Source organism: Fusarium poae, chromosome 1 (genome assembly GCF_019609905.1).
Source record: "Fusarium poae strain DAOMC 252244 chromosome 1, whole genome shotgun sequence".
In the NCBI taxonomy this organism is placed as follows: Eukaryota; Fungi; Ascomycota; class Sordariomycetes; order Hypocreales; family Nectriaceae; genus Fusarium; species Fusarium poae.
Window position 1 is genome coordinate 12046978 of NC_058399.1, and position 26601 is coordinate 12073578.

The following is a 26601-nucleotide window of genomic DNA, read 5'->3' on the forward strand; positions in this document are numbered from 1 at the left end:
ATGTTCGTTTATTCGCCAAAACTCCCAGCCTTGCTACTTCAATATGATAGTATTATATATTTCGAAAGCCAACTTATTTACATTTCAACGTTAATAAACAGACTCTGTCTCTGCGTCCGTGCCTGCATGTACAAAAATGCAGTCCTGGAAGTCGTCCTCGGGCTCTGGGAGCAACTTCACGTCAGCCGTCTCCCAGGATTGGCTGTTGTTATGATGCGCAGTCAATGCTGGGTGCACTTGTGTGTAAAAATTCAGTTGTTAATTGTTGTTCTTCTATTCAAGAATCATGAAGGTCTTTTACCCAAAGCCAGAACTGTGGGAACTAGAGCGGTGCGGATGGACCGATCTGGTCGACCAGTGCGAGATGGCGCGGGTGGTGGTGGCTCGGAGCCATCCGGCCCCGGCGATCATTTTCTCTTTGAGCCTGCAACCTCTTCCATCTATAAGCCTCCTCTAACGGCAAAGGTGGGCTTTAATGTTTGTGGTTTTGCTGGACGTAGCTGTAATGCTGGGAGGTTATATAGAAAGTGCCTAACTACAGTAATCCATTCACGATTTCCAGGCTGCACTGATTTTGGCCTTCCTTGCCTTTCTGAACCTGTGACAACCATTCCGGCCATAATGACGCCCATTATAAAGCCAGTCTCATCAAAGTTCCAGATATCATCTGATCGGATAATATAGCTCTATGAAATTCTTATAAGACTTCAAAAAAAAAACCTGCCTCTGAGATAAAAACTGGGGTGTTGTTTTGTTCACTTGTCTCTCGCGTTCGCTTATCCTATACGCTAACCTATATTCGATAAATCATTTGTGCTGGGTACTGTGAATCTCTTTTACCCTATACAGTTCCGCAAGTGGTCACCGGCTAGCTCTGATGTCAGTTTTACTAATAACAGCGGCGATTTCGTTACTTGAGAATGGTAGAGGGGACACCATAACGCAACATCCAGAACGCGCCACCGTTGCATTGTAGGAAACGTTGGATGGTTCTGAGCCAAGGGCGGGGACTACTCTCTCAAACTTGAAATCCTATTTTAACTTTGACCACATAGACGGTGCTACGCACAGCCGGGAAAGGTAAGTTCGGCTGTTGCAGCCATTTTAGTCTCTTCAAAAACCAAGAAGAGAAAAAAAGAGTTTATAGGTCACGATCGATTCACATCACTGTAGGACGGTAAAAGGAGAAGGAATTTTTAATCAAAAGAAAAAAGGCGAGAAGAGGGGATGTAGGTATAAGATCAACGATAACCGGCTAAGCAGCAGACTAATTTATAACCAGTTTCCAAAAAAGTCGTGACATTGGATCAACCCTGATTCTCCTGCCATGGATCAGAATCAAACGCGGGCATCTGGGTTTATCGATACGTTGTGGGAGGAAGACGACTACTTGGAAGACATCATAGACCATCTTGCTTATATGGAGGTAGGGATCTGCAAAGAGAACCAATCATGGTTTCCCTATAATTGACATTGAGCAGGATGTGACTTTGCCAAGCATTCTCATGATCGAAAAGCAAGAACAAATCACGTGGGACCTACGGTCAAATCTCATCGACTTTGTCACCCGATCACATCAGCACTTTCGTCTTCCCTCGCACGTGCTATTTTTATCTATCAATCTCATTGATCGATATTGCTCAAGGAGACAGGTCTTTAGAGAACACTACTGGTTGCTTGGGAGTGTCGCACTCTTTATTGCCTCCAAATATGGTGACAGGACTGACCGAGGTAAAAATCTCAGGCCTCTGTCGGTTAGTGAGATAAGGAAGCTGTGTCACGACATCTTTGATGCACATATGATAGCGCAGATGGAAGTCTCAATCTTGTACACTTTAGACTGGGTGATGGGCCATCCGACAACGGACCATTACCTGGACTTTTTGCTCGTAGGAGAACCTAGGGGCGGCGAGCTAGCTAGTATGGCAGCATACCTGTCGGAGATCTCGCTTTATCATCCAGAGTTTGTCGGGATCAAGCCTTCTGTTATTTCTACATCATGCTGCATGCTTGCCAAAAGTATTCTTTTCGGAACTGTGTCGATAGGAACAAACACAGAAATCGTGGTCATGGAAACTTTGAATTCCCTTTGGAAACGCCTTCGTCAGCCTCCACCAGCTATTTCAGATAAATACTCAACCCAGAGCCGACACTACGTAGCGCAAACTGTGTTTTATCGGCTGGCTGGTTAGGATAGCATGCGCTGTGGAACAGACGAGGTGAAAGGAGGTCACAGCGAGCCACTGTTTCTAGAAGCCTAGAAACATTACTATGTCAGCGTCGTATGGATAAACTAGATATTATATTAGTGGTCCAAACTATACCATTAGCGCTATAATTTACGATGTTTGCGACGTTATTCCGATTGTGTGCTTTTCTCCACGTACACGATAAATAGCTCTTCGCAGAGATTATGTATGCTGGGACCCTGACCAGTAGCTTCTTGAGTATTTCTTACCCGACAAATGACTACGAAGAAACGTGCTTTCTGTCGCAACAATGGAGCTGGTAAAAAATGGTTCGTTGGATCTCATCGCGGATCTCAAGTGTAACAGATAAGCACGGCCGCTTTCAGTTGTACTCGAGTCTACTTCTCAGCGATCTCTCTTGTACACCCAGATGGGTTGATTCGAGCCAACTTCTACGCTCGAATTGGACGCTATTTGTCTAGAAAATGCATTAAAGCACTTTTACCATATTGTCAAAGAATGGCTGATGCAGATTTCTATAGGCGATCTGGCGACGAGGAAAAGAAATTTCGGCCGGCTCAGTCGAGCCAAGCCGTGATTTAAAAGGTAGTTAGAGTCTTCAAAATACAAGCTGATACCGTGGTATCAAGACTCTAAAATGAATAGCTACAGAGATCTAGCAGAAGAATTCATCCCATTGCTAACGTCCGTGGCACCACATAATGATTCCAGGCTAGACAGTAGCCTGGTAAACATGGAAGCAAGGATCAGGCTTAGTAAGGCGCTAGAATCTATCCAAGAGACAGAAGAGCTCATGGCACTGGCTCTGGTCGGATTATCCGAGAGGCAAGTTGCATTCGCCATCATGCTCCATGATATGCCAGCTGGAGTCCGTCTTCATATCCTCAATATTCTTCCGCGGTGTTCATATGAGGAGATAATGTGGTATTTTTACTTCATTGAGGAAAGTCGCATCCTTCACGATTCAAAAGGTTATTTCAGCACAACTATGACGAAACGTGTACTTGGTACCATTAAACACAAAATGGGAGGGATAGACGCCAATGGCAGCAACACTAATTGCCACGTCTGTAAAGAGCCATTCATGGAAGAGGGTGAAGATGTCGTATGGAAGGAGTGTAAGGCTCACATCATGCATACTGAGTGCTTTCAGGTAGAGGTGCTGGAAGGTAGAAATCCACTCTGGGGGTACTGTAGTTGTGTGGCATGAAGAGTGCAGTAACACAGGACTCTGCGCCAGTATCTCATAGGAATGTATTCAAGAACGAGGTAGGAAACAAATTGAGTCGAGCATATTCATTCATCGTGGATCGCCAACCGATCCCTCTGTCTCCACTTGATTTGCATTTATCCAATCTAGCATTTGTACCCCTTCTTACACTATGCTGTACATTAGCTATGAAACATAGATATGAGTAAATGCTAAACATGCCCATATTTGTCCGTTTTCGTTTCAATTCGGATATATGGTCTTTGAGGTTGTGCACGCTCGGTGTTAAATTGCAATCGGTCCAGCCAGGTCCACCTATTTTCTGTGCTCCACGAGCATCCTTGGTGTGGAAAGCCTATATTGTTACGATTGTCTAGGTGAGACATATATGCCTCGATGTTAGGTTAACGCCTTCTGCGATGCAATTTATACTGATAACATCACGGGTACACTAACCCCCGTATCTAATAATACGCAGATACTGGCCTCCGATGGCAGTTGGCAGTACTGTGATATTGTCAGGGTGATTCACAAAGAGACATTCGGCTAAAGACTAAGTACTGAGCACGCACTTGTACCTCCGCTCCAAAACAACATGCTCTTTGTAGAGTCTAGGTTCTACCTGACAAGAAGATGTTTTGTCAGAATTTGGCCGCTTTATGGGTGCGTAAGCAATTTCTGGCCGAGTAAATGAAGTACTTAGATGTACGGCTGCTGCCTGGTAGTTTAGGGCGCGACTTGGAGAAGCGGATGCCAATTGACGGTGCGAGTCGTAGGTACTGCCATTGAGCTCCGCCAGGTAAGTACGTTGACTTGCGTGTCATTTGTCATCTGCAAAATCGTACACGGTGTGAACATATACTTATGGCTATAAATAGAATTCGAATTTTTATTCAACAAGGGTTGTTGTAGGAGAGGAAGGTGTAAGTGTTCAATATTGTATTACGACATCCATAACCGTCCTTACAAAAAGAAACCTTGAACAAGGACTACTAAGCCAAAAGAGGAGTAATAGTGAGCCAGATATGAGGATTTCTCATCCATAAATATAAGGTAAAGGAGAGCCTGATCGAGTGATTCAAGTCAACTAGAATCATATTGCAATGAAGAGAGATAGAGATTCATTGGGCGATCTTGAAAGCCCACCAGCAAAAAAGAGGTATTATTATGATCGTCCTGACAAGCAAAAGATCGAGGAAACAGGCTTGCACTCTGTACCATACCCATTGCCTAAACGAGTGGCACGCCATCGCCCTGTTACATTAACCCATTATGATGGCGTGGGATATGAAGCTCAATCGCTTCCGAGACCCGAAACCCGGGACTCTGTCTACTCCGTTCGAGTCAAAAACTACAAGTTGTTCGAGTCCTCTGTGAATGAAGAAAATTTATGGGATTATATGGCGCAAATCTATGAAGAAAGCGACAGGACGACTTTGGCAGAAGTAATGCATGACTGTCCGCAAAACCTGCGTTTAGCGACTTTGGCGAGATTGGATGCAAAATCAAAATCAGTTCTCCTCAGTCAAATCTCAGATATCGAAAGGCAAAAGCAAAAGAACGACCCGAAATCTATTTTTCCAACAATCATGACAGACATGCTAGCCCGTGAACACTCCAGCAGCCCAATTTGTATGATATGCCATGATGGATTCTGTAGTGCAAATAGGGAGAACCCGGTTGATATCGAAAACGTCGTAAAGAAAACATGTGGGTCTCATATAATGCATTGGGCTTGTTTTCGCCGGAAAGTTATTGATGGGGAGATGCCCCTCCATGGTCCATGCGCATGCTTTGAGGATATATCCAACAAGATGGAATTTTAACCTCCACATGGGCAAGCAGTGAGGTGGTGGAAACTTCTGAATACATCCTATCCTCCAAGATCCTAGCTTATTATACAAACCTTTAGACTCATGAGAAGAAATAGTGTTGAGAAAGCTAGACAAAGTAAGGATTGTACTTCTACTAGGGCCAGACTACATGGTGGCTGCAAAGAGAATCGCTGGGTATGCTGGCAGTAGAGCAGGAGCTATTCATCCGCGAGCTAGAAAATTTTATGATAGATGGCGTATCAGATTAGATGCCTATGTAAATACATGATTGTATTGCCCTCGTCGCTCGCCTTTCGATTTCACCCTTCTCTAATAGCCAGATATGTATTTGTTTTAGCATTGTCATAAACGCCGCCATCTGACCCCTCCGTCTTAGAGATGGCTATGGAACATTGCGAGAAAGTATAAGACGACCGACTACAATCGACAGGCCAAAGCATCCCACATGATCGCAGACGGCCTATACAGGGACGAGTTGACCAGTGCCGTACGCGACATTCTTGACTCTAGACTGCATTGGTAGAGGATTACCTAAGACACTGGGACAGCTTGGCTGATTACTTGTAGCTAGGTCGAGGTCGCATCTCTCATCTACCCCAAACTTGCACAGGGGATCGTTTATGTTATACAATTGATAGTTGTTTGCGACCCAACTCGAAGACTGACTAGCACATAGAGCGACGTAATTCATACTGTTAGCCGCTGACAGAGGCAACTTCCCCTCATGGAGTAGGTGTTGACATTCTGATGTTTCTACGACCTCGTACGACATTAGGATTTCCCCACCTTGCTGGGGGTTATCCATGGCAGATGCGCCGGACGCCAGATAATTCCAAGCATCGTAAGAAATATCATACGCGCCTTGGGACATATCAATGCGCAAAAGATGAAGGGAACGTCCCTCATTAGACACCTTGACACATATATTATCACATCCAACGGCAAGGGGCCAATAAGCAATCCGATTCGTATCAACCTTGCAGCCTAGGACTCCTACCGAGCTAGAATACTCTGCATGTGGAGTAATGAACACAGAAGCTCCCGGAGTCGGTAGAGTAGCGTAGACACCTGCAATCCAGGAAACAATAATGCAGGCCACGAGGTTTATCCCAGGTCGAGAAGCGGAGGACATGTTGGGAAAGGAGCACAGCATGGTAACGCGGCAAACAAGTTGTTCGGGGAGTCTTGACAATAAATGTACAGTGGGGTGCGGGTTGAGCGTCAGCAGCCCATTATTGTAGTTTTGATGGAAGTGCACCAAAACGGACTAAGCGTGGTGCATGTCATAGGCACTCAACCCTGCCACGTATCAGTCACAACAGAATCTGGATATTTCGGCGTCCAGCCTTCGAAGACCCGTATTATAATGGACTTACAACTACTCGCTTCTGCATGCTGTTAGTAAGCACAAAGAGCAGGATCATACCAGCGTCGGCAGTGCACTGGGCTTGCGCCACGTTTAGTTCATTTTCGAGCACTCTCAATAGAGCTACAGCAATAAGTTACTGACGCTGGACTCGCACTATTTGGTGGGGATGCATCCAAAGAATGTCTTGTGGGGTCCCAGAGCTCAGTGGCAAAGGTGCCGCATAGTTTGCACAGGTGGACGTCTTCGAACGTTCGCACCCAGATTAGACTCAATGATGATGGTGGAGTCCATGACCGTTGCCACGTCCTGATCAACGGACCACGTTCAACCAGCAGTTTTTTCTAGTCGGGTCGCGGTCTCGGAATTATCGGCTGCGTGTCTACGCTGTTCGCGCAAAAGAGTATAACACCACTTTCCGCCAATTCTTTCGCACACAAAAAGAGACTCTATTGGTCGCTCGGAGATATGATGCTAATTACGCGCGGGGTAGGGATCATAAAACAAAAAGGGGTTAACCCCAGAAGACTATTAAGGCTTATACTTCAACAAGGGGGCCATAAGCACTCCACCAGTGATTCTCGTTATTACCATATGATTAGTATCTCCGTTCGAACGGTAGGTTACAGTCCTGGTTGATATTAGACGCCGCTTGCCTAATCCAATAAAGGTCAGATAAGCCTTCGCACACAAACCATACTAGTGGCTATTGTGGCTTTTACAGTGCGTATGACCGGAAATGCCGGGAATATGTCCAAGTACTTGCCGTAATCTCCACGTCCAGAATAGACCTCAGTCAAAGCGAGATGTTGACTTTCGTTGTCGGCTGATTATCCATATTGACGTCACGAAGAGCCAGATCTTGCGCTCCGATCTGGCCTTTCTTTTGAAAGGCTTGTTCTGGATGCGTCCACAAGTAATCAGATGATTTCTATCACTTGGGAGCCATAATTGGCCAGTGTTGATGACAGTATGCGATCTTGACAGGCATTACAAAGAGATAGGATCAGCTATCATGGTTCTTGCAGCGCTCCGTGCAATGTCGTAAGCCCGTGCGCCAAAGTTTATCTTGACTTTGTTGAATTAGGCAAGCAGCCTCTAAATTCGACCGGGACTGTATGCTGTCCTCCATGCGAACGTAACAGGTTTTGGGGCCAATACCAACCATTGCCGTTGCCTATGATCGGGGTATGGAAGGGACTTCGACAAGGGGCGATGGTTCGCTATTACCTAGAGAATTGTTCGCCATCAGCTCTGTGTCACCTGATTAATCAAAGCATACTAAAGCCCCGTCAACTGAAGTCCGCAGGCTCAATGCGTGAAAGACTTGGGTCTGATACACCTAGTCTCCGGGGTAGCTGTTAAAGCCAAACCTATGTTTGAGCATCCGCTAGCTGCTCTTCCAAGCTGTCCGCAGTGTAGCTTTCCGGGGTGTGTGGATCGTGGACTCTTGCAGCGTGTTCAAAGTATTTTGGGTTTCGGATCGTGTTAGAGTCATTGCTTGAGACCCTAACGTGACCGAGAGAACCTCTTTGTATGCGCGAGTTGTTGAACATTCCTTGTGTTTGCTCTCACTCCTAAAATGTCTTGTGAACTGTAAGCCTATAGAAGCATATGCGCAACATTTGCTCCGATACTTGCACCGTCATTGTCAGATGGAATATCACAAAGACTTTGAAGAATGCTACCGAAGTGACCAGTAAGATTGTGAAAGGCTAAGGGGAAAGCACAGACCTCTTAAGAAAATATAGATCACATTGACCGTGCATAGAGGACCATAGAGTATGATGTCACGATAGCCAAGTTTCAAAGAACACATGCAACGGCATATCGATGTAACACGCCGATAGTGAGCAGGCTTGGTGATTTTTAGTTACATGCAGGGTTCAAATCCACGACACATCTGGGCTCAGTGGGAAACAGGGGTTGCACGTGGCGCAAAGGATCCGTGCACGAGTCCACGGATCGCTATGTGATCCTAAATCCACCAGAAGTGCTAGTGTAGTGTCGTGGATTTGAACCCTGGTTACATGGCCCTGACAAATACAAATATAAATATGAGCTACCTCCCATTCCTCACCTCACATTCATCTGATTTTCTACTTCGTGATTCCCCCCTCTTCTCCGTTACCACTTTGTCTGCTCCCCCACCAGCACTATGGCTTCACGTACAAGCATCAACTGGAAGTGTTTGCACGTTCGCCCTCAAGATGTTCCCTCTTTAACACGGGAACATACGGCGCATGTCGTTGGGCCTAGTCCATATGATGGCCTACTGGAAATTGCTGTGCCCAATCACCCACCCTTCGATTCTCGGTATGCGGACCTATCTAAGAAGCCCCCAGTGTCCATTGAGTCAATGATGTCCAAGTACTTGTTGCACATGCACGGACCGGTGGTCGCCTATCAGTGCGCACTCTTGAACTTTGTTGAAATTATTCGAAAGGGCATCGCCAAGCATGGAACGAGTCTGGCAGAGTATTACCTGGAGCGATACAGCCTTACTACTCCATGGATCGAATACATCCTCGTATTTGATGCACTGTCTGTATGTCTCTAATTTCACTAGCAGCCATTCCCGTTGGTCTATATCTTCGTCACTACGAAACTAATGACATCAAGAAAATAAAAGCCGGTTCAAACTTTAAACTAAAACAACAGCGACAGGATTTCGTTCAGGCGATCGTCTTCATCGCCCTCTCGGTAGCCCCGCCTGATGATCAATTACGCTCCGGAATTGAACATATCGGCCCAGCTGCAGTAATTGAACGACTACAAGAAGGCCTTGAGCATGAGTATAGGAGGCCTCAGCCAAATCCCAATCTCATCGTTATGGTTCGCATGCTGCTGTCAGGTGTTGGGGCCACGAAGCCCACGTCACGCGTGGGACTGCTCCCCCAGCAAGAACTTGATTTTCCAAAGGCGATTTATCAACTGATGGGTGGCTGTCAGACCAGAAGCCTACGATCCGTGACTCAATCACTCATTGATAAGAACATCCCCAAACTGGGGATAGTCACGTGGTCATATATACCAGTGAGTTGAATCCTGCATATGCTATGAGCTGTACTAAGCCCTCGGAGGAATTCCCTTGTCATCTGATATCTAGTCTGTCGGAAAGCGCACTACACTGCCTGGCCCAACTGCTGGAATCTATGTCTGATCTTGACTTGAATCCTATGCAAAGGGGCAACCTTCACAAGATATTGGCGGTCTCGATCTGTCTCAATCCTGGAACACAGAATTGCGAGGCGACCCATCCGATTGTCGACGAGATGCATAAATTCTACCTGCGAGCCAGTCAAAGTCTAAAGCAGGCAACAGGAACGGCGCAGATGGCCGTCGATCTCCTGACAATGGTGTGTATTGCACAACGATACCCATCTTCGGGAACATTTCAAAGCCTCACAACGCCGTTCTGTGCTTTGCATCGGACCTTCGTTGGAGGAACACCATTCACAAGCCTTCCAGCCCCTGAACGCTACATTTCGTCCTTCATAGAGGCCTGTAAGCAACGGGGGGTGGGACAAGATGTAGTGAACCTTATTTACGGGTGCCGTGGCACCTCAAATGTGTCGTCCGGGGTGGATGGAACTTTGGTTTCGTACTTCAGTTGCCGAATGGACGGCTTTGTGCATGAGAGTGCTATGGAGGAACTTGCAATTGAGATAGTGCGACCAGAGGACTATGTCTGAAAGTGTTACAACAGTGGTTGATACCCATGGCTAACAAAATGACGTGAGCTTTTGGTTCGGTATGTGTGGCTTTAGGTGCTTAAATTTTGAATTGATCGACAAACACTTCCGAGCGTTTGGTTCCAATTACGTTCAGATATACTGAGACAGTCACGCATATAGATTCATTCGATTGATAAATAAACTGTCACAATCTTGCGCCTGAAATGTTTGCGTGGATTGCCTATTTACTTCCATCCCTTCTGAACCCGCTCCCATTCATTGACAGAGGTGCCAGGAGCAGGACCGTAGTGGACTTTAGTCGTTGGTATGTCGAACCCATATTTGCGGCCAATATATGACCCACGAAATATATGTCGATGATGGGTCAATATGGCGTTTCTCTGCTATATAAGGTGACAAGATCAGCACCCCGTTCCCGTCTGTTCCTCTTATAAGCTTCAAGGAACGTGCTTGATTTGAACATGATAGAGCTAATGGATGATTATGAACAATTTCAGCAGCTGGCGCTACGTCCACACACTAAAACATCACTAGCACTGATGTCTGCAGCCACGCGCGTAGCTAATAAACGGTTTGAAACTTGTACTTCCAGTCTTCTTTCTACTGCCTCAATATCCTTCCCACCTCGGCAAGTCGTTGCCCAAGAAGACATTCACGAGTCTTTACAAGACTTGGTTGGTCTGGTGAATGAGACCTGGACCGAGTCTGTCAGCAAGCTGTCACAATTAAAGAGTCCTTCAGAAGGTAGCAAGATTACACAGCCGATGTGGGATTTACTCCACGGTGGTTACCTTGACTTTGAGATTGTGGAGAATTACCTACAATTACTTCGGCCTACAAGCCGCCACGTAGAGATTCTTCCGGCTCGGATGCTTCGCGGAGATCAGAACTCCATTCATGAAACAGATGGAATTGATCATCCTGCCGTCATTCCCCTCTTTATGAGAACCATTGGGCATTCGCTGTTGCCTATTCAGATTGTTTTCACTGGTACGACAGCGCGCCTGGTAATGCCAGAAGCGTACCTCTCGTTGGCGGTGCCCGGCCCGTCATAGAAGGGTGGCAGAGTCCACGTTACAGTGATCCCGCTGACGCAGGCGTGTTCATGCTCATGGGCATCAAACTTATAATGCAGCGCAAACCTCATCTCAGCCAAGGCGTTGCCGACGAACTCATACAACCTTTTCGTGCTGGCGCGTTTGTAGAGCTCCTTTGCCGCAAGGCCAATCCATTGCCTACAGATCTACTCAGTATCGATCTGGAGAAAGTTATAGAAACTGGAGACCTAACCCTCGCCGCCAACCAAATAAGCCAGGAAGCTGCTTTAGCTTACGGCCTGGAACAGCGACCCTTGATGGAAGACGGGTTGTTTGTAACAGAACGTGAAGACCAGGTTGTTTCTCCACCATGTACTGCACTAAATCCGACTGTAGAAACCATTCCCCTCAGCAGAAATCCAATGCAGCCGCCCGTAACATACTCTGAGCCTCCCACAGAACCTAGCAGTGCACAGACACAACCCCCGGCCAATACGTCACGTAAGAGAAGATCACCGCCTGCTGTTGTAGATGGCGGCATAGGTGGGTATGGATGCGATCCTAGTGGTGACCGTAAAGTCATCTTAGACAATATTTCACACGGTATGCACTTCAAGCGGTCAGCAATAGTATCTTCAGATGATGACCCATTCGTTCTGTGGGCACTTCTCCGGTATTCGAAGACAAGTGGAAATCTTCATCGTCGCTACCACGCCGTCCTATTCCACAAGATGATGGAAGATGATGTCCGACGAGAGAAAATGGCATCATCGACACGGAGCAAAGCCTGCATGAAAAGGGACCTGTGGAGCTGGAAATTTTGGAAAAGCATCAGCGATATCGGCGTGAAATATGGCCTAGGACCTCTTGTCACGCTCTGTGCGTTCAGGAATGACTTCAGCGGTTATCGATTGTCGGAGGAAGCACAGAAACCTCTGATAAGAGCATTAGAAACTCGATTACAGAACAAATCGGACATGCTGCGCTCATGGCTCCAAGAGGCGTCCGAATTGTGCAAGATTATACTCGTTGGACCCACACCAGTATCTCTTTTCAACATCGACAAATATAACTCTCACACGGAGTCCGAGATAACAGACTATCAGTATGAATTCTACGTGCGTTCAGAACAACATCGGGGCCCAAGTAGGTAGAGCTTCTAGTGTCTAATGTAAGTCCTTGTAGAAATATGGAGGCATTGATGGCAATACGAGGATATTTGTGCTTTCCATATGATACACTCAAGGCGCATGAATGGCTCATGAGTATACAATGTTTTCTGAATTAAAGTATGCGTCTACATTACTCTTTTGGTCTTGTTGTATTCGTATCGTCCTTGGTGGCCGAGATTCCGTTTTGCCGGTCCATATGTTGTCCTCTTGCGGAAAAGACTCACTGCCCAGTTTCAATTGGACGCGGAGTCTACGCCCTTATCACTTACCCCGCATTTACAAGTTTAACGTGAAGATGTGGCGACACTGGTTCGTGCATAAATCAACACAGCACTCATCTCTAGTCCAAGTACTTGGTATTGTAGGTTACCAATGATGGGATGCCTTGTTAAGTGGCTTTTACAGTATTGAGCTCACACTCGCACCTTCCTCTATCACAATAACCGTTGTTGATTAAACAAAAGTCATATTTATCACTATAAGTGTATGTGCACACTGTGTACGCCTTCTCACATAACTGGTAGCCTTCAAGCCAACGTACTTACCTGACCGAGTTCAGCTACAGTACTTGCGATTCGCACTCCGTCTATCCCCACTTCCCAGATTTGCGCCCCAAACCTAGAGGCAGCAGCGGTACTTCCAAGTACTTCGTTCGCTCAGTCAGAAATTGCTTACACACCCATAAGGCGGCCAATATCTGACAAAAATGTCTGCTTATGAGGTAGAGCCATGTACCCAGGTAGCCCCACCCTAGACTTTACGAAGAGCATGCTGTTTTGGAGCGGACGGTGCAGGGGCTCAGTACTGTATGCAAAGCAATAGATAAATCCGAAATATGGTATCATATTCAACGTGTCGTCCTGGCATCGCGACTTTATCTTCCCCACCATCTAACTTGTGAGTACAAATGCTTCCCATTGATCTCTCCTCCTTGTTATTGCTGTTCTGCTCCTTTGTTGTCTTGAGAGACCTGTACTATTCAACACTTTTTCTTAAAAATGCTTCCCCGCCCAAATCAGTTTCGCTGTTGCGACTGCAAGCGTAATTTTAATACAGAGGAAAGTCTTTCGCAGCATCTTGAAAACAGCCCAGCACATCCACACGAAGCATCCCCAAAGCGTACAGGATGCGACTTGTGTAGAAGGACCTTCCACAGCAGGGCTGCATTGAAACAGCGAAAGCCTCGATTCGACACCAGCCATTATGCCACATCAAATGTCTAGCGAGTGGCAAATGCAAGAAAACATTTGATTGCCCGTCGGCGCAGCTGCATCACTTGGAAAGCGGAACTTGTACGTCAAAGATAGGAAAGGCGCAGTTAAATGCAGCCATTGTAAAGAATGACGTAAGAGGGATCATCACAACCCAAGGCTCAAGCATGCGACCGTTGGAGGACGACGTGTCTGAGCCTTCGACATCGTCAACAAGCAGTCCACTGCTGACTCCTACGTCTACGGAATTCTTCGAATCCTATCCACCGCCAATGCGAAGTCTGAATTCAAATATTTCGCATATTTCAGACCTCCATGAAGCAATTAACCGGCGACTGGATGTTGTAAGTGGGTTTAGACAATGTCCCCTTTGCCCACCCAGACGTACCCGCACATACGGTCCTAAGGCCCTCCAACAACACTTATCGTCAAGTGTTCATACCAAGACACCCCTAAGCGTGGTTCGGAGTACACAAAATGAAATATTGTTCCATTGTCCACTGGCCCTGACGAAGGGCAGCAGTAGAAGGAAACCTCCAAAAAGCTTTTCGACCGTGAGCGGTTTGGCACAGCATATTGAGAGTGGTGCTTGCTATGGAGGTAAAGAAACACTGCGTGTCGCGATCGAGTATATCCAGAGTGAGATGGAGACTTTGAATCTTGGGGGGCTAAAATTGCTAAATTGAAGTTTAAATTTCTATCAGTAAGTTTATCATAGCATACCATAGGATGACAATAGAATGCTCCGTCATCGCTTGGATGCCTTGTATATGATTAATATTGCAATTAAATAAGTTACTGGCCCTGGAATTGGCATTCTTCAGCTGATGAGGACGACTTGGATGGAGTACCCAGTCAAAAGTTGAAATATAAGCCTGATGTAAGAAATGCTAGACAGAATTGGTTGTAGGGTAAGCGATATTATGCCAGTTACGGAAGGCCACAGGGGGCAGTGTCCCAAAAGTGCGGATACGACATTTTTTCTTACTCTATTGACACCAATGTGTCATTAGTCACTTATCTATACAGTAATACGAATAGATAGTATTATATCAAAACATATCTCCCTACTGAAGTCCGCAATTAGGTCATGAGCCCTTAGTAACAACACAAGCTCGTACGAGTCCGTACGGCCCCGTACGATGCCATTTTACTCCCGTAATGCATCAAATTGCATTAATCCCTCTCCCTGATGACGGCCTTTTGCCCAGAAGATGGCAGTCGCCATGCAGATATTCGGTCACAATACCCATCGGCCAATTTTTGCCCGTTATGCTGCCAACGGCTCCCTTTGTTATCTACTTCTTCTTCTACAATCGATTTAACACTCGACTCACCACCTACGACCCCAAACACACAAGTACGAGGCAATGCGATGACAATTCCTTCAGTCAGAACAAGACCAATGCCTATTAGCTATGCACAAGCCCAAGCTGCTGCCGTTGAGAGTCAGCGACGAAGTATTGCAATAACTGGCCGTACGACCCCAATTACGATCGATTTCGTTGCTGCATTTTGGATCTGTGATGGATACCTAAAAGCAATAAACGAATCATATAAAATCCCGATTTACGCAGGGAAGGCCTACTGTGTTGCAAGACATACGGCCAAATTCAAGGCCGTATTAGCATCTACATTTCCATCGCACAAGGCAATGATTGAATTCATTGTAGGGACCTGCAAGAAGGAGCTTCTTTCAATGGATTGGAAGGTTGTATCATCATTTTCCAATTCAGGGCCTACAATTGGCCCGTTTGAGTTCAATGATAGTGTATACGAAGCAGTATCACTAAGCTCATTCTTTGAAGCAGCAAATATTGCAATTCCTAAAAGGCCCAATAGTCCTATTAGCTTTACGTTCTTTAACTTTAACGTATTGCCTATGTCAGACTTCCCAATTGATTCAACTAAGCCTGTACGTAAACGTGCAAAAAGGCAAGCAGAGCCTATTGCTGACTTAGAGCCTTGTGCTCCAAGTAAACGTAAGGTGGCTTCTAAGATCAAGAATGAACCCGTATCTTCTGTTAAAAGAGAATACGGTATCAAAGAGGAGGTTAAAACGGAGGATAATAATACTGCCGATGCTGTATCATTCACTTGGGAATATAACGGCAATGAAAGTGATACTTCGGCAATATTAGCAACCTATCAAGAAGATATCATTGCAGTTGAGCAGCCAATTGAGGAGGAAGGGCCAGATGAGCAGCCAATTGAGGAAGAAGGGCCAGATGAACAGCCAATTGAGGAGAATCGGCCAATTAAGAAGAAAGGGATTGAACGGAAAGTGCTCCCTACGCGGGCAAAGCGAGGAAGGAATCCTCGTAATAGTTAAATAGTTCTATAATTGCTTTAAATTGCTTTAAATTGCTTCAATTACTATCAAATACACTAGAACCGATGATCAAATTCCTCCACATTTTCCGATGGAATACTTTCGAGTATATCAACATCAATATCATATGTTGCCAAATGATCTCGTACGCGATTTATACCACCCGTAGGGATATCCAAAAGCCCAATAAAAGGCTCTTTCTTTAGGGTAATATATATCTCCAATTGAGCCCGTAAAAATAGGTATACTGAATACTTTGGTTGCATAGGGCTATCAATTGGGAAGTTATCTTGACCTTCAAGGATAGTATTACAAACTGCAATTGTATCCTTGGGCAAATACGCATCCAAATCAATAGAATCGCTTTCAAAGATATTCAAAAGGGTCTGTAGTCGATCCATTGGAATAGCTTCTGCATAGCTTTTGGAGTCCTTTGCTTCTGGCTGGAAGTAAAGATTCCAAGGTTGCCCTGGGTTCACATGAGGTCTATTGGCCTGTTTGCGTATATAGTGCACATTCCATATACGTACGAACTCAGTGAGCTCTTCTCGTATAATTGGCATATATAGATATAATATAGCAATACGGTCTGATAGATAATCATGTGAAAACTGGCCTTCAGCAGTAATAATACTGAAGTATTCCTATAGATTATTAGTTATAATATTAAATAATAAGTAAATATACGTACGCGCCAAAACTTAGCCCTTCCTTTACTTAATCGAAGCCACCAGCTTTCAATCTTCTCATTATGCGTACTTTTGCCATAGATCCAAACATCGTCAAATTGCACTTGATCCAGTGTCGTATTATTCCGTTTACGTACTTGCGCTTGCGAAAGGTAATAATGTGCACCGGCCATTAAAAGAGTCTCATTGCCACGATCAGACCGAATAAGATACGGCATAGTCTCCCGTTGTTGAAGGGCATAAAGATACTGCTCTACAACACTTCGTGATGTATTTGCTGATATACCACAATAGAACCACGTAATATACCGTGAATAAGCATCAATTGCAGCATAAATCTCAATGCCCCAAGCCTTTAACTTATCATATGCATCAAGGGACCAAATAAAGTCAGGCCCAGCTGGTGCCCACCCGGTTCGGCGATGCTTCATCGTATGCCATCGATCGGATACGTTCGTAGGCATAAATTCTCGATAACATTCATAGAGGGCTTTGCGGCTTAGGATAAATTGGTGCTGGCGTACGTAAACATAGAGGTATGTACGACCAAAGGTTTGAAGCTTTGTATGCAATTCGTTTTCGTTTTCGAAGAAATTGTATAATTTGGTCTTTATCGTAGAAGACATTTCTGGTGTTTGACGCCTCCAAAGCCCCAAATCTCGTCGAATACGCTCAAGGCCGGTCTTTGTAATAATAAAGCCTTCCGTTTGTAGTCGTAGAAGCATATAACGGTCATTGAGGACCTGATCGTAGAATAATTCTGTAATTCGTCGACGTAGTTGCTCTGAATCTTCTGTGTTTTTGACCTGTTGACTGCCTAGGGAAGAGTCTAAAGCCCATTGTTGTATAGACCGATATAATGTTGAACGGCCTACTCTGATATTCAACTGATTCGTAAGGGACTCTAGAATCTGCCTTATTGTTAATTGATCAGTGTATTTCCACTGTTCAATTTGAACACGAAATGGTTCAAGATTAACCGTAGGGCGACCAAAAGACATAATACGTAAAGATAATCTTTCAGAATTATAACTAGAAAAGAAAAGAGAATAAAGGAAAAACGTAAAAGGTTTTGAGGGATTTAATTATAAAAATTGAAGTAAAAATGCTACGTACGTAATTGCCCTAGTTTAGAGGGGAATCGTACGATTACGTACGTAGCATTTTTACTTCAATTTTCAGATTACGTACGTAGCACTTTTACTTTAATTTTAACTTCTATACTAAGGCAATTTTATATATATAGTATATTCACTGTAAACATATAATAAAGCAAAGAATTTCATTAAACGACCTAAGGGTATCGTACTGCTTCGTATGCCTATATAATAGGGCTTCGTATCCCTACGTATCTGTAACTGTGGTCCCCATTGCCAGCAAATTAATCGTTCCCTCGTAAATCATCAAAAATAGCCTTCAGACTTTTAAGTCAAAGGCATACAGTAAAAGACCCTACTACAAATTAGTATACAATAATACGTAAATATATATGTTACGTACGTTCAAGTATGCTTCTTCTTCTTCTTGTCAGTAGCCTTACGGAAGATAGCAGCAATCTTGAGGCAGGTCTTGCGGTCAATACCCTCCAAGATGTCTGAGCCGCTGTCGTCATCGTCCTCGTCGTCGCTCTTGGCATGCTTACGCTTGCGGGGAGAGTCTAAGAAAAAGTCAGTATAATTAAATAGAAAAACATATAGCTTCGTACGTACTCGTAAAGGAGCAGGCGGCACCAGAGCGATTCCAATCACAATTGGCACAGGAGGAGGCACCGTTTCCAACAATACAGCCAATTAGTGCTCCGTTGCCCTTCAAACACTTCTCGCACACCTTGGGGTTGCCATCGTCGTCCATTACCTCCTCGCCAAAGAGATAGCGAAGCATAGCGTCGCAGTTCTGCGTACTAGTAAAATTGAGAACGTACTCAATCTCACTCTTTTCCTTCGACTTCTTAGTACGCAATACGAGAGGTCGAGGTTCCTATACGTGTAAGTACGTAAACATATTATATCAATATAGTGTTTACCTGATCTTTCTTGACTGCCTCAAGACCTTTGACAGAGCAACCTCGTAGGGCACGCAAAAAAGCCCAAATGGTAAACTTCTTAGCTTCTTGAGGCCGTACGGAAGTGCGAAAGTCGATTTCAGAAATTGCAATGCCAAAGAGCTTTTCCGGAAGAAGCTGTGCAGCCTGGGGACCGAATTCCTTCAAATTGGTTACGTGCGTAATCGTAACATCGTCATCGTCGTCAGTCTCACTTCCGTCGTCATCTTCGTTCTCGTTCGCAGGCGTACGAGGGGGCGGTTTCTTGCGCGGAGGAGTCTTCTTGCTTGACTTAGCAGAATTGGTAGGCGTAGAAGACTCGGCCGTATCGTTGAGTACGGTTTCCTCAGTTTCGGAAGTAGGCACATTCGTACGGGATCGTGATGCCTTCTTTGCCCTTCCACGAGCAGCCTTGCCACTCTGCGCCGACTTAGCAGCACTTCGAGGGGCCATCGTAGTAGGCAGTACGAGAGGGTAGATTCGCGAATTCGGTGTGGTTTGGGTGCTTTGCGTAGCACACCTATTTCACACGCGTCAGTTTTCAAGATTCAATTTGAAGGGCAGCTTTTTTCGGTCGCAAATGGTGTAAATAGGGTAAAAAATAGTGCAAATTGAAGCTTGAAGCAATGCGAAACCGAATATCGTGATATCAGGTCATGAAAGGGCGTATTGGGGGTGCTATTGGGGTTCAAAGGAAGGGTATTCTTACCTTGTTGTGTGTTGTGTGGAGAAGGAAAAAAAAGGAAAGGAAGCTATCACGAAATTGATAGCGCGATCGCGTGGGCACGTGACCTGCTTACGTCAGCGAACCTTATCTTATCTAACGATCACAAAAAATATCTCTCTAACGGGTCCGTACGGAAGGGGTTATTATATCAAAAAAATGTCGTATCCGCACTTTTGGGACACTGCTCCCTGTGGCCTTCCGTACCAGTGTATCAATGTCAGTTTTGCAAGGATAGGGTCGGGATGATTGTGAATGGCAGATTTTAGTTGCCATTTTCTAGTCGCCGCTCGAATTTGACAAAGACAAACTTCAATCATAACAAACAAGTATATAAAAAATAGACAGAATCATAGCCAAAGGTGTGATTAACTAATTAGCAAGTATCAATTTCATTTGAGTCTGGATTTACACTTGGGCTCTAGTCCGCCTGACCTAGCCCTACAGTCCAAAAATCAATTGCTGTACGATTGATTGATTTTACCTCAATTTACAGAGGGTAGACTTGATTTTTGGAAAACAGACTAGCGTTGTGATAGATTCGGCTACGATAAGGGGTTGGCTTGTATTTCTGATTGGTGCTTGGAAAGACGTTTAGGCAAGACAACAGCAGCGCGTCAACTTTCTAATTTTAACTTATTATTCTCTACCACGATAAGCGTGACAGCCAGCCGGCATTTATTGTTAGTTCTCTTTAGCACTGATTCGTTAGACCATGGCACTCAAGCCTACGACAGAGCTCGACCCTTCTAACCCTATATACCCGTTTATGCTTCTGTCTCAATATCGGATTCTTGTATGCCAGAAGTGCCAGTATGCATGCTTAGCTAACGAATTCGCCACCCATCTTGCCAAGAATCATCCTGGGATAGAGCCAGGGATCCGGCGCAGACTAGTGGATGATACCAAAGTGATACTGAATGTGCTACGAACCCGGACCGAACTACATCAATTACAATATCCACCACCAACAAATGAGGCCATTACTTGCCTCGCCCCACCCAAGCTTGAAGTCCTCAAATGTCGACACTGTCATTTTAATATCCGCCAGCTTCAGACGATGCGGGCGCATTGTACAGAGCTTCATGGGGGGGGGGTTCAATCCAAGAAGCAAAGGAAGGCCATCCATAGGACATCAGGCGGCCGAACTTCTACCGTGGACAGAAGGTGCTGCATGCCAACGATTCTCTCTTTCCCGAGAAGGCAGCAAATAGTTTGAGGTCAACATACAGACAAAAGACAGTCAGACAGGCTGAGAGTAAAGACAAGTACCAAGAAAACGCAAGGAACGCTCAATGTTCTTACATTTGAGGCATCCACCCATCTACAAGAAGTTACAGATCGGGAAGCCAGATATCGAGAAGCTATGACTTAACCTCAGGCAACTCAATGGTGCGCCGAATCACAGCACTTTCGTCAATGCAAAGCCGATGCAACTTCAAAAACAAACACTTCCTGATACCAGAAGGCCTTTCTCAACTTGCTTCGCCAGGAATCCATACAGGAAGGCAGTATCTCACTGGGAACCTTTGGCGAGGTTTGTAACTTGCTACCTCGTCGACTATTCCAAGCGTTGGGGCGATGGTGGCGACCTGAGCTCAACTCGTGTGCCTATCATCCGAAAAGGAGGTGGGGGGGTTAGACTTTATCAGATGAAGTTCACACATACTGTACGCTCTTGAGTATTCAACAAATAGAAGACGTGAGACCGGTATATATAACGTACCACAACTGGGAGAAGGGTTTCTTTCCGGTGCAGGCGGGTTTTAGGCTTAAACCAACTTTATATAACATGCTTAGTACCTAAGCCAAGATTGCCCCCCTCCCCCTCCGCCCCCAAATATGGCTCTTTCTCAATATGCAAATTGTCCTTCGTAGCTAGAACAGATTAACCAATTTTCAGTTTGTATTCGAGGCACCCAGTAACCCATACCCCCCCATCCCTCTTGCTGCCTGAAAACTGTTAACTTGATGACATTCATACAACATTGGAAACTTACAAAAGCGCCAAATCCTTTCCATAAAGATGTCTGTGCAAGAGAGGCCTTCCTGTCCGAGCGGATGGCCCATATGTTGACCGTAGTATGGGCAATTATTCCTTGGACAGATTTCGAATAGGTAGCCAACTTGGGAAGTACGATCTTGCCAAAAGTCTTGGATGCATTCGTCACCCGCTTTCATTCTGTTATCAATAGATGACTTGCCACAGAAGTGCTTCGTCATGTCCTGTATCATGTCATCATACCGTGGGTCGGGGGGAAACAAATTTCCAAAAGCGATTGAGCGTCCGAAGCCAAACAAATATCCAAGGCCAAACGGCTTTCCACCGTCGAAGCACTCTGTCGAGAGCATCGAATCCCCAACGGACGGGCTTACCGTACTAGTGGCTTCTTCATCCACAGTGGAAGTGGAAGTTGTGAATGTGGTTTTTATCTCTTCCCGAGAGCTCTTGGCTCCCGTACTAACTTGCTTCGTTGAATCATCGCTGGATGGAGCGACGGCACTGGTCGTCGTTGAGATCGTATGTGTGGACGAAACGGCCCGGTCGGACGCTGTATCCGTGTTTGCAAATTGCGTTTCTGCTGAGGTATCTTTGCTGGTATCAGTGCTTCTCGAATCTGTAGTCGATCCAGTGGGTTTCTGTGCCTGTGATGCAGTCGTCGTTGTTGCTGCAATTGCTGTTAAGGATGTAGTCGGGACTTCTTCAGTTCCTGCTGAGTGTACCTGGGTTGAATGATCTTCGGGCAAAGTGGTGCGTTCTTCATTGGACGAGGCACCGCTCGGTTCCTCTGTTTCGTTATCATGGGATGCGCCTGTCTGTGGCAATGTTGACGATGGCGCAGTTTCTAGTTCGGTCGTACCGGTAATGGACGACGGAACAGATGAGGCTGCGAGTGTAGACTCCAGGCTTCGTTCGTTCTCTGTCACCGGACCTGTAGTTGCAGATCCTGCGCCAGTGGACGAGACATCTGGGAGGCTTGATGCCCCTGCAAGCTCTTCAAATACACTGGCATATGATGATACCGCGTCCTCCGAAGCTGTTGGCGGTTTGGCTTCTGTGTCTTGACTTGCCGTAGGTGTCTTTTCAGGCGCACCTGTCGATTGGGTGGCCCCGGAAGTGTTTGATGCGTCCACTTGCCCGGGCCGTTCGGTATGAGAAAGGCTAGTTTCTTCATCTTCTGACGATGGTGCCGTGGGATTCAATGCTGCACTGGCTGATGTGTCACTTACCGACCCAGTCGTTGTTGGAAAATCCGGGGATCCCCCTTCCTTTCAGGGTTTAGACTGTCAGACTGAAAGTCCTACTCGTTGGCTAGCCGGGAGGGGGTGCCAACTAAGCAAAGCTTGCTTAGTTGGCACCCCCTCCCGGCTAGCCAACGAGTAGATTTAGAGTTCAAAGTCCTAGATGAAATCATCTAGAGATATAAACCCGAGAAGAACTCTCATATCAATAATGAACAATCAAGTTTTATAAAAAATACATTTTCACCCAGCACTACTGCGCAATATAAACAATAGGTTATGAGCCCGGGTTAGCAAACACCGGGTTTCTCTTCTGAATCAAAGAACCGAACTTTAACCTCATCCCAAAATGGCCTCACGTCGAGCCCCACCTTTCACTATGCAAACTCGCAACACCATCAGAGTGTCGCCTGCATCCGAATCGTCGCGATCTGGTGCTTCAGGTCAAGACCACACACCATCTTCAACCTATGACAGTACCACGGTCATCTCCGAAAAGAATACTCTTTTCCTTCCGCAAGAGCTCAAGCTAGGCGGCCCCTCCAATTGGGAGCAATATTGCCCAGCTCAGAAGGCCATTCTTCGGATCAATGGTCTCGAAGATGCTGTCTTTGGTGATTACCCTCCCGAGGAACAGCAGACAATGGATCAAAAGATCAGGGCGGCGAAAGCTGCCGTCTCCATCCGAGGTAACTGCACTGGAGAAGCACTCAGTCAACTGGTCGGGATTGAAAACCCCCAGGAGATGTTCAACCTTCTCCAGGCCTACTGTATTGGCACAGGCCCAGTTCTCCTGCAGACAACACTTTACCAGTTTATCCGGATCAAATCAAGCTCTTACGAGACAATTCCACAATTCAATGTCGATTTCGAACGACTCGTCAAACTTCTCCTCGAGCAAAAGGAACCAATCTCAGATACCCTCAAAAGGTGGTCTATCTGACTGCCTGTGAGAACGAGTACCCCGACTGGACTGCCAGACAACGGGCTCTCCTTCGCTCTGAGCATCCGCCAACACTACGATCAATGCAGCAAGATCTCATTGATGAAAACAGGTCATCAGATGACGATGACAGTCATGGTACTGCCTCTACGTACTGGGCCCACGGTAAAAAAGACCGGGAGGAAGGGCCTAACCACAAGAAAGCAAGAGGCAAGTGGACGGAGGAGAGGCTCTTCAAAGAACCAGCGAGCCGCGAACAAGTTTAACCAGGAGACCAATCATCGAGTCGGCAAGCACAAGGATTATACCTGCACAAACTGCAAGAAGAGAGGACATCACGAAAATGATTGTTGGTTCGCCCATAAGGGTAAGCGGCCCGACTGGGCAGTCCGTCTCGCCAAGGAACTCATGGAGCATGATCGTCAACGCGACAACAGCAAGAATCTCCATATTAAGGAATCAAATCACATGACAGTCGAGCGATCTTTTCTGATTCTTGAAGACAGCGTCTCAGACGAGCCGCCTATGGACAATACAGAAACGTGTAAGGTCTCCCTTGATAGCATCTCTTCAACCGCAGAATGGCTGTTCGACACGGGTTCGTCAGTCCACATTTGCAACGACCAAAGACTATTCACAGTGCTGCAGCCTGCAACCCGAACGGTCCTCGTTACGGGCGGTGGGAAGGTGTACCCATCCGGTCGAGGGACAGTCAAAATTTGCTTCATAAACAAATGGGGCGATCAGGTCACAGTCAACCTCAAAGACACGCTATTCATCCCTGAGTTTCCGGTAAACGTCATGTCAGGGCTCAGGCTGTACAAGAACGGCGGCTGGATTGACGGTAACGACATATACGACCCAACAGGAGACGTCTTTGGTCTCCTCCGTATAGGAAGGGACGGTCTGTACGTCAACACTGAGGTCAGAGAGACAGCCGTTTCAAACCAGGCCGTCTCCGAACTCCAGCCAGAACCATGCAATCACCACATTGTTTCATCAAAGCAATGCCTGGATGTCGATCTTTGGCACCGAAGACTCGGCCACGTCAACGTATATCAGGTATCGCAGACTGCCAAAATGACGAGAGGAATGTTCTGCGACAGCCACCACAATCATGAGCCTTTCAATTACTGCCTCGCCTGCGATATCGCAAAGGCCCTACGATGGACTCCACGAAACAAACGGAAGCGAGCCTCCAAGGCCGGTTTCATCCATGTTGACACCTTCAAAGTCAATCCACCAGGTATTAGAGGCGAACGATGGGGAATGATTGCCACAGATGATAAACATCGAATGAGATGGGCCTACACATTCACGAGGAAGGGAATGGCTTCGGAACTTCTAGGCCAGCTCATCTCGAAGATACGAACTCAGTATGGCATCCGAGTGTACGCAATCCAGATGGATGGCGGCTCTGAGCTCTATGGTGCGTCTCTCAAGAACCTCGAGTACACCCACGGCGTCAAAATCATCAAGACGACACCATATACTCCTGAATTTAACGGAGTTGCTGAGCGCTCTAACCGCATCATCTTTGACAAAGTCAGAGCAACCATGGAATCGGAAAGAATCCCGATAGAGCTCTGGCCATTGGTCCTGGAAGATATGGTGCGCAAGACAAACGTGACAGCCACCAGGGCAATTGATGGCCTCACTCCCATGGAAAGCTTTCTCAACGAGGCCTTCCCCGGACAAGACAACAAGCCGGATCTATCCGGAGAACGAATTTGTGGCTCACAAGTCACGATACACATACCAAAAGAACGAAGATTGAGATCACACAAGTTTGGTCCAAGAGGAGAGGCTGGAATCTACCTATGCATGGAAGGTTCACAGATCTACACCTGCTGGGTGCCCTCTCGCAGAAAGGGACATCAGATCGTCCGCTCTGCAAATGTGAAATTCTACGAAAAGGTCGGGGAGAAAGAACTCCTGACCGAAACTGAGCATGATGTTGAGCCGGAAATCCGCAAGAACGGAGCTCCCATCTCAAGCCGGCCACAGTCAGTCACGGAGCAGACAGAAACTCCGAGCCCACGAAGGTCTGAAGTGAACAATCTTCAGCATGCCGAGGTGCATAATCCTCAGCATGGACAGACGACAACATCCATGACATCAGCTAAGCTGCCAGATCCCCGAAAAGAGGTGATCACTGAGCCCAAAACAATGACTGAAGCGCTTCAAGGTCCGCAAAGGGAGCATTGGCTCAGAGCAATACACAGTGAGCTGCGCAGTCTCCTCACGAAAGGAACTTGGCGCATGCTGGACCGCAACCAAGCTCACAATAGGCCACTTACAGTCAAGTGGGTATTCAAGGTCAAGAAAAAGAGGACGGCAACCTGGACAAGTTCAAGGCGCGGCTGGTGGTCAGAGGCTTTGAACAACAGTTCGGCTTTGACTACAACCAGACCTTTGCCTCTGTTGCCAAATCGGCGACCTGGAGAATCCTCCTCACCGTTGCTGCCTGTCTTGACTGGGAAATTGAGCAGATGGACGTGTCGACGGCGTTCTTGGAAGGGGACCTCGACGAAGAAGTCTTCATCGAAATGCCGGAAGGACTTGTCGAGTATTTTGACCAACACCCAGAAGACCGTCCGCCAGGATTTTCAACTGAGAAGATCTGCAAATTGATCAAATCCCTCTATGGGCTCAAGCAGGCGCCTCGGCAATGGCAAAAGAAGCTGAAGGAGACCTTGGAATCCCTTGACTTCAGACAAGCAACGTCTGACACGGCCGTATATCACAATCCCACAACGGGAGTGATCATCATCACATATGTGGATGACTTCCTCATCATGGGCAGCAACAAGGAAGCAATCCAAGGGTACAAAGCCCGCCTGGGAGAGATCTTTACCATGACTGATCTTGGTCCCGCTAGCCATTTTCT

At 46.3% G+C, this 26601-nt stretch overlaps 9 protein-coding genes across 9 annotated transcripts; 5 read left to right on the top strand and 4 right to left on the bottom strand.

Annotated features, from left to right (window-relative positions):
- Positions 1-1327: 1327 nt before the first annotated feature.
- On the top strand, positions 1328-2192 carry FPOAC1_003910 (uncharacterized protein; the record flags this gene model as incomplete). The annotated part of the gene is made up of 2 exons (XM_044848465.1): positions 1328-1426; positions 1482-2192. The coding sequence occupies 2 exons, from the start codon at positions 1328-1330 to the stop codon at positions 2190-2192; spliced, it is 810 nt and encodes a 269-aa protein (XP_044714381.1).
- Positions 2193-2943: 751 nt separating this feature from the next.
- FPOAC1_003911 (uncharacterized protein) lies at positions 2944-3420 on the top strand (the record flags this gene model as incomplete). Its single annotated transcript, XM_044848466.1, has 1 exon — positions 2944-3420. The coding sequence occupies one exon, from the start codon at positions 2944-2946 to the stop codon at positions 3418-3420; it is 477 nt and encodes a 158-aa protein (XP_044714382.1).
- A 2295-nt stretch (positions 3421-5715) lies between these two features.
- FPOAC1_003912 (uncharacterized protein) lies at positions 5716-6387 on the bottom strand (the record flags this gene model as incomplete). The annotated part of the gene is made up of 1 exon (XM_044848467.1): positions 5716-6387. The coding sequence occupies one exon, from the start codon at positions 6385-6387 to the stop codon at positions 5716-5718; it is 672 nt and encodes a 223-aa protein (XP_044714383.1).
- Positions 6388-8779: 2392 nt separating this feature from the next.
- Positions 8780-9784, top strand: FPOAC1_003913 (uncharacterized protein; the record flags this gene model as incomplete). The annotated part of the gene is made up of 3 exons (XM_044848468.1): positions 8780-9169; positions 9289-9657; positions 9731-9784. 3 exons carry the CDS (start codon positions 8780-8782, stop codon positions 9782-9784), a joined length of 813 nt encoding a protein of 270 aa, XP_044714384.1.
- A 1664-nt stretch (positions 9785-11448) lies between these two features.
- On the top strand, positions 11449-12510 carry FPOAC1_003914 (uncharacterized protein; the record flags this gene model as incomplete). Its single annotated transcript, XM_044848469.1, has 1 exon — positions 11449-12510. The coding sequence occupies one exon, from the start codon at positions 11449-11451 to the stop codon at positions 12508-12510; it is 1062 nt and encodes a 353-aa protein (XP_044714385.1).
- Positions 12511-15144: 2634 nt separating this feature from the next.
- Positions 15145-16071, top strand: FPOAC1_003915 (uncharacterized protein; the record flags this gene model as incomplete). Its single annotated transcript, XM_044848470.1, has 1 exon — positions 15145-16071. One exon carries the CDS (start codon positions 15145-15147, stop codon positions 16069-16071), a length of 927 nt encoding a protein of 308 aa, XP_044714386.1.
- A 56-nt stretch (positions 16072-16127) lies between these two features.
- On the bottom strand, positions 16128-17761 carry FPOAC1_003916 (uncharacterized protein; the record flags this gene model as incomplete). Its single annotated transcript, XM_044848471.1, has 2 exons — positions 16128-16715; positions 16763-17761. The coding sequence occupies 2 exons, from the start codon at positions 17759-17761 to the stop codon at positions 16128-16130; spliced, it is 1587 nt and encodes a 528-aa protein (XP_044714387.1).
- Positions 17762-18262: 501 nt separating this feature from the next.
- Positions 18263-19254, bottom strand: FPOAC1_003917 (uncharacterized protein; the record flags this gene model as incomplete). The annotated part of the gene is made up of 3 exons (XM_044848472.1): positions 18263-18417; positions 18470-18737; positions 18784-19254. 3 exons carry the CDS (start codon positions 19252-19254, stop codon positions 18263-18265), a joined length of 894 nt encoding a protein of 297 aa, XP_044714388.1.
- Positions 19255-21413: 2159 nt separating this feature from the next.
- Positions 21414-22972, bottom strand: FPOAC1_003918 (uncharacterized protein; the record flags this gene model as incomplete). Its single annotated transcript, XM_044848473.1, has 3 exons — positions 21414-21478; positions 21526-22736; positions 22956-22972. The coding sequence occupies 3 exons, from the start codon at positions 22970-22972 to the stop codon at positions 21414-21416; spliced, it is 1293 nt and encodes a 430-aa protein (XP_044714389.1).
- Positions 22973-26601: the final 3629 nt, after the last annotated feature.